General features: G+C 68.4%; 1 protein-coding gene across 1 annotated transcript in view; it reads left to right on the top strand.

Moving 5' to 3' along the window:
- Positions 1 to 4,689, top strand: part of GSE1 (Gse1 coiled-coil protein) — a 13,735-nt gene that overhangs the window by 3,229 nt on the left and 5,817 nt on the right. Inside the window, exons 3-8 of the mRNA XM_026042326.1 lie at positions 479 to 660; positions 818 to 1,015; positions 1,424 to 1,615; positions 2,501 to 2,787; positions 2,887 to 3,196; positions 3,983 to 4,545. Coding sequence (XP_025898111.1) covers positions 479 to 660; positions 818 to 1,015; positions 1,424 to 1,615; positions 2,501 to 2,787; positions 2,887 to 3,196; positions 3,983 to 4,545 — 1,732 coding nt within the window. The remainder of the gene's footprint in view (positions 1 to 478; positions 661 to 817; positions 1,016 to 1,423; positions 1,616 to 2,500; positions 2,788 to 2,886; positions 3,197 to 3,982; positions 4,546 to 4,689) is intronic.

Here is a 4,689-nt window from a genome sequence, read left to right as displayed (position 1 = left end):
GTTGCATTGCACTGCACTGCACTGCGTTGCATCGTACTGTGCTGCATTGCACTGGGTTACACCAGGTTGCATTGTGCTGCACCGGGTTGCACCACGTTATGCCACGCTGCTGAGACCTTGGCACCATCCCTCCCATCCCACCTGGACGGAAGGGAGGGAAGCTCACCTGCCTCCTTTGCACTGCCTCCTTTGAAGCCAGGGTGGTGCTTGGTGCCTCCATCCCGCTCTGGGGGTGCATTTTGCCCCCTTGTTTTGGAGGGGGGACCCCAGTGCCACCACCTCCCCCAGGTTGGCTATATTTTGGTGACAGAAGAGTCTTTGAAAGGACACGATGCAGTGACAAAGGGACTGTTTGGTACCTAATAGGACATCCTGCCATCCCGCCCCATCCCAAGGAGGGGATGTCCCTCCTATTCATGTCCCCAGGAGGGGTCTCGCCCACCCGCTAACCCCGGCCCTGCCTTTGCCCTTGCAGCAGGACGGGGCCTCGAGAGGCGGTGGCAGCAGCAGCGGCGCCCGCGAGCGGCTCCTGGCAGAGGCGCCGCTGCCGCAGGAGAAGCCCGGCGGCCCCGCGGTGCCCGCGCACCTCCTGGGCACCCCGTACTCCTTCGGGCTGCCGCCCAGCTCCGTGGTGCCCGACTCCCGCTTCCCGCCGCTCAAGTGAGTCCGTGGGGACACAGGGCGGTGGAATGGGGGGCACCCTCGGGGGTCCCATTCCGGGTGCTGGCCCCGCTGGATGCATCCCCGGGCACTGCCCAGCACCCCTGTGYGTGCCGGGGTGGACGTGCCGGGGCCGTCACCTCCTCGTCCCTTGCAGCCTGCAGCGGCCCGTGCACCACGTGGTGCCCCCGAGCGCCGTCACCGAGGACTATCTGCGCAGCTTCCGTCCCTACCACACGGCCGAGGAGCTGCGCGTGTCCTCGCTGCCGCCCCTCAGCCTCGACCCGGCCGCCGCCGCCGCCTACTACCACCCCAGCTACCTGGCGCATCACCCCTTCCCGCACCCGGCCTTCAGGTAGGCGAGCGGCGCCGGGGCTCAGCCCCACGCTGCGAGGTGCCTTTGCATCCCGGTGCATCCCTTCCCGGTGCATCCCTTCCCGGTGCACTCATTCCCGGGTGTATCCCTTCCTTGGTGTATCCCTTCCTGGCGCATCCCTTCCTGGCGCATCCCTTCCTGGGTGCATCCCTTCCAGGTGCATCCCTTCCTGGGTATATTCCTTCCCAGTGCATCCGTCCCTTGTGCATCCCTTCCAGGTTTATCCCTTCTTTGTGCATCCCTTCCCGATGCATGCCTTCCTGGGTTCATCCCTTCCTGGTTTATCCCATCCTCGTGCATCCCTTCCCGATCCATCCCTTCCCGAGTGCATCCCCTCCCCGTGCTCCCTTTCCCGGCGCATCCCGCCGACACTCCGTGCTCCCGCAGGATGGACGACTCGTACTGCCTCTCGGCGCTGCGCTCGCCCTTCTACCCGCTGCCGGCGCCGGGCTCGCTGCCGCCGCTGCACCCCTCGGCCATGCACCTGCACCTCTCCGGCGTGCGCTACCCGCCCGAGCTGGCGCACTCCTCGCTCTCGGCGCTGCAGTCGGAGCGCATGTCCAGCCTGGCCGCYGAGAGGTGAGGGCCACGGAGCGGGGATGGAGTGGGAACGGAGCGAGGACGGAGCAGGGATGATGTGGGGATGGAGTGGGGACAGAGTGGGGATGGTGCGGGAATGATGCAAGGACAGAGTGGGGATGGCGTGAGGACAGAGCAGGGATGGAGCGGGGATGGAGTGGGGACAGAGCGGGGATGGTGCAGGAATGATGCAAGGACAGGGTGGGGATGGAGTGGGGACAGAGCAGGGATGGAGCGGGGATGGAGTGGGGATGATGCGGGGATGGAGCGGGGATGATGCGGGGATGGAGCAGGATTGGAGTGGGGATGATGCGAGATGGAGTGGGCACGGAATGGGGATGGAGTGGGGATGGAGCGGGAATGATGCGAGGACAGAGTGAGGATGGCATGAGGATGGAGCAGGGATGGAGCAGGGATGATGTGGGGATGGAGTGGGCACGGAACGGGGGCGGAGTGGGGATGGAGCGGGAATGATGTGAGGACAGAGCAAGGATGGCATGAGGATGGAGCAGGGATGGAGTGGGGATGATGCGGGGATGGAGTGGGGATGATGCGGGGATGGAGCAGGGATGGAGTGGTGATGATGCGAGATGGAGTGGGCATGGAATGGGGACGGAATGGGGATGGAGTGGGAATGATGCGAGGACAGAGCAAGGATGGCATGAGGACGGAGCAGGGATGGAGTGGGGATGATGCGGGGATGGAGCGGGGATGAAGTGGGCACGGAACGGGGACGGAGTGGGGATGGAGCGAGAATGATGCGAGGACGGAGCAGGGACAGAGCAGGGACGCAGCAGGGATGATGCAGGGACGGGGCAGGGACGCAGCAGGGACGAGAGTCCTGGCACAGCAGGGGCTAACGCGGCCGCCGCATCCCGCTCGCAGGCTGCACCTGGACGAGGAGCTGCGGCAGAGGGAGCGCGAGCGGGAGAAGGAGCGGGAGCGCGAAGCCGACCGCGAGCGCGAGAAGGAGCGCGAGAAGGAGCTGGAGCGCGAGCGGGAGAAGGAGCGCGAGCTGGAGCGGCAGCGGGAGCGCGCCCGCGAGAAGGAGCTGGCCATGGCCAAGGCCATGGAGGCGCCGTTCCTGCCCGTGGCCGAGCTGCACGGGCTGCGGGCGCACGCGCCCGAGGAGCGCGCCAAGCCGCCCGAGCCGCTGCCGCCCGCCAGAGCAGGTACCGTCCCGCTGCGTCGGGGCGCTCGGGGGCGTCGTGGAGCCTCCGCGGGCTCCCCCGGGGACGCCCCGTCACCCCGTGCCCCCTCACCCCGTGCAGAGAAGCTCAAGGAGCCGGTGCTGCCGCCGCCGAAGCCCCTGCAGCACCCGCTGCACCCGCCGCCGGGCGCCCCGCACGCCGTGCCCGGCCTCATCCCCAACCACAGCGTGTTCCCGCTGCCCGGCAGCAGCGCGGCCACCGCGCTGCTCATCCACCGCACCAACGAGGAGGAGAAGTGGCTGGCGCGGCAGCGGCGCCTGCGCCAGGAGAAGGAGGACCGGCAGTCGCAGGTGTCCGAGTTCCGGCAGCAGGTGCTCGAGCAGCACCTCGACATGGGCCGCGAGCCCGAGCACCGCCTGGAAAACGCCAGGTAGGGACCCAGGCGGCGGGCGGGCGCGCGCGGCGCGTCCCTCGGGATGGCTCCCTTGGATTGACAGCGGCTTTCCCRCTGGGGCGCTTAGCGCTGGCTCATCCGCGGCCGCCGGCTCCCCTTGTGGTTTGCGGGTATCAGGGGGATTAGCGCGGCTAAGCGGCCCTAAGAAGGAGCGGATTGCGGGGCGGCACAAAGGCGAGCGCCCGCGCCGAGCTGCTCATCCCTCCCCAAAGCGCCGGCGAGAGGCCAAGGTCACCCCGGCTGTGCGCCGCAGCGGGGAGCAGGGTTCCCGCCCACCGGAGCATGGAATCTCCGGGAAAGGGGCTCGCTCCGTGTCGGAGACGGCAACTCCGGTGCGCCGGGGTGGTGGTGGCAGGGGCACCCGGGCGGAAAAGCGCTAAGCGCCACTTCTCCGCATGGAATATTGATCCCGCTGATGGCCTCGCTCCTGACCCCGGGAGCCGTGGCGCTCGCGAGATGCTCCCGATGGATGAGCCGCTTCCTCCCCAAATGCTCCCCGTGCTGCCAGCCCCGGCTGGGCGGGGGTCCCTTGCGACACGGGGGGCATTTTGAGGGTATTTTGGGGTTGTTCGGGGGTGTTTGGGGGTGCTTGAGGATGTTGGGCGATGTTTGGGGGTGTTTGGGGGCATTTTGGAGATGTTTGGGGGCATTTTAGGGGCATTTTGGGGGTGTTTTAGGACATTTTGGGGGTGTTTTGTAGGTGTTTTGGGGCATTTTAGGGGTGTTTTGCTGCGCGCTCAGCCCCTGCGCGTTTCTCGGCAGGTCGGGCGCGAGCCGGCACGAGGCGGGCGCGCGGGAGCCGCCGGCGCCGTTCGGGGGGCCGCCGCCGCTCATCTCGCCCAAGGCCACGCACCACCCCATGGCGGCGGCGCTCTGGAACCCCGTGTCCCTGCTGGAGAGCGCGCCGGAGCCGCGGCGCCTGGGCGAGCCGCACGGCGCCGCGGCGCCCTTCGAGCGCGCCGCCCAGCCCATCCCCATGGTCAAGGTGGAGCGCGTCTTCTGCGCCGAGAAGCTGGAGGACGGGCCCAGGAAGCGGGACGAGAAGTTCCCGGCGGCGCGGGAGCCCGCGGGCGCCGAACCCGCCGCCTTCGCCCACGCGCCCTTCCTGGCCGAGCTGGAGAAGTCGGCGCAGAGCATCCTGAGCCAGCAGCGAGCGCCCGCGGCGCCCTTCGGAGAGGCCGCCAAGCCCGGCTCGCCCTACCGGCCGCCGCCGCCCCGCGCCCCCGACCCCATGTACGTGTACGACGAGTTCGTGCAGCAGCACCGCAAGCTCGTCAGCAAGCTCGACCTGGAGGAGCGGCGGCGGCGGGAGGCCCGCGAGAAAGGTGCGTGCCGATGGCTCCTGCGGGAGGCTCCTTGCGTGGCATGCTCGCGGTGGCCAAATTGCATGCAGCGAGGTTGTTGCATGGGGTGCTTACTGCATCCAGCTTGTTGCACAGGGCTCTTGCTGCAGCGAGGTCGTTGCATGG

Source organism: Nothoprocta perdicaria, unplaced genomic scaffold (genome assembly GCF_003342845.1).
Source record: "Nothoprocta perdicaria isolate Ctin4 unplaced genomic scaffold, notPer1 scaffold_30, whole genome shotgun sequence".
Classification (NCBI taxonomy): Eukaryota; Metazoa; Chordata; class Aves; order Tinamiformes; family Tinamidae; genus Nothoprocta; species Nothoprocta perdicaria.
This window is presented reverse-complemented; position numbering and strand designations above follow the sequence as displayed.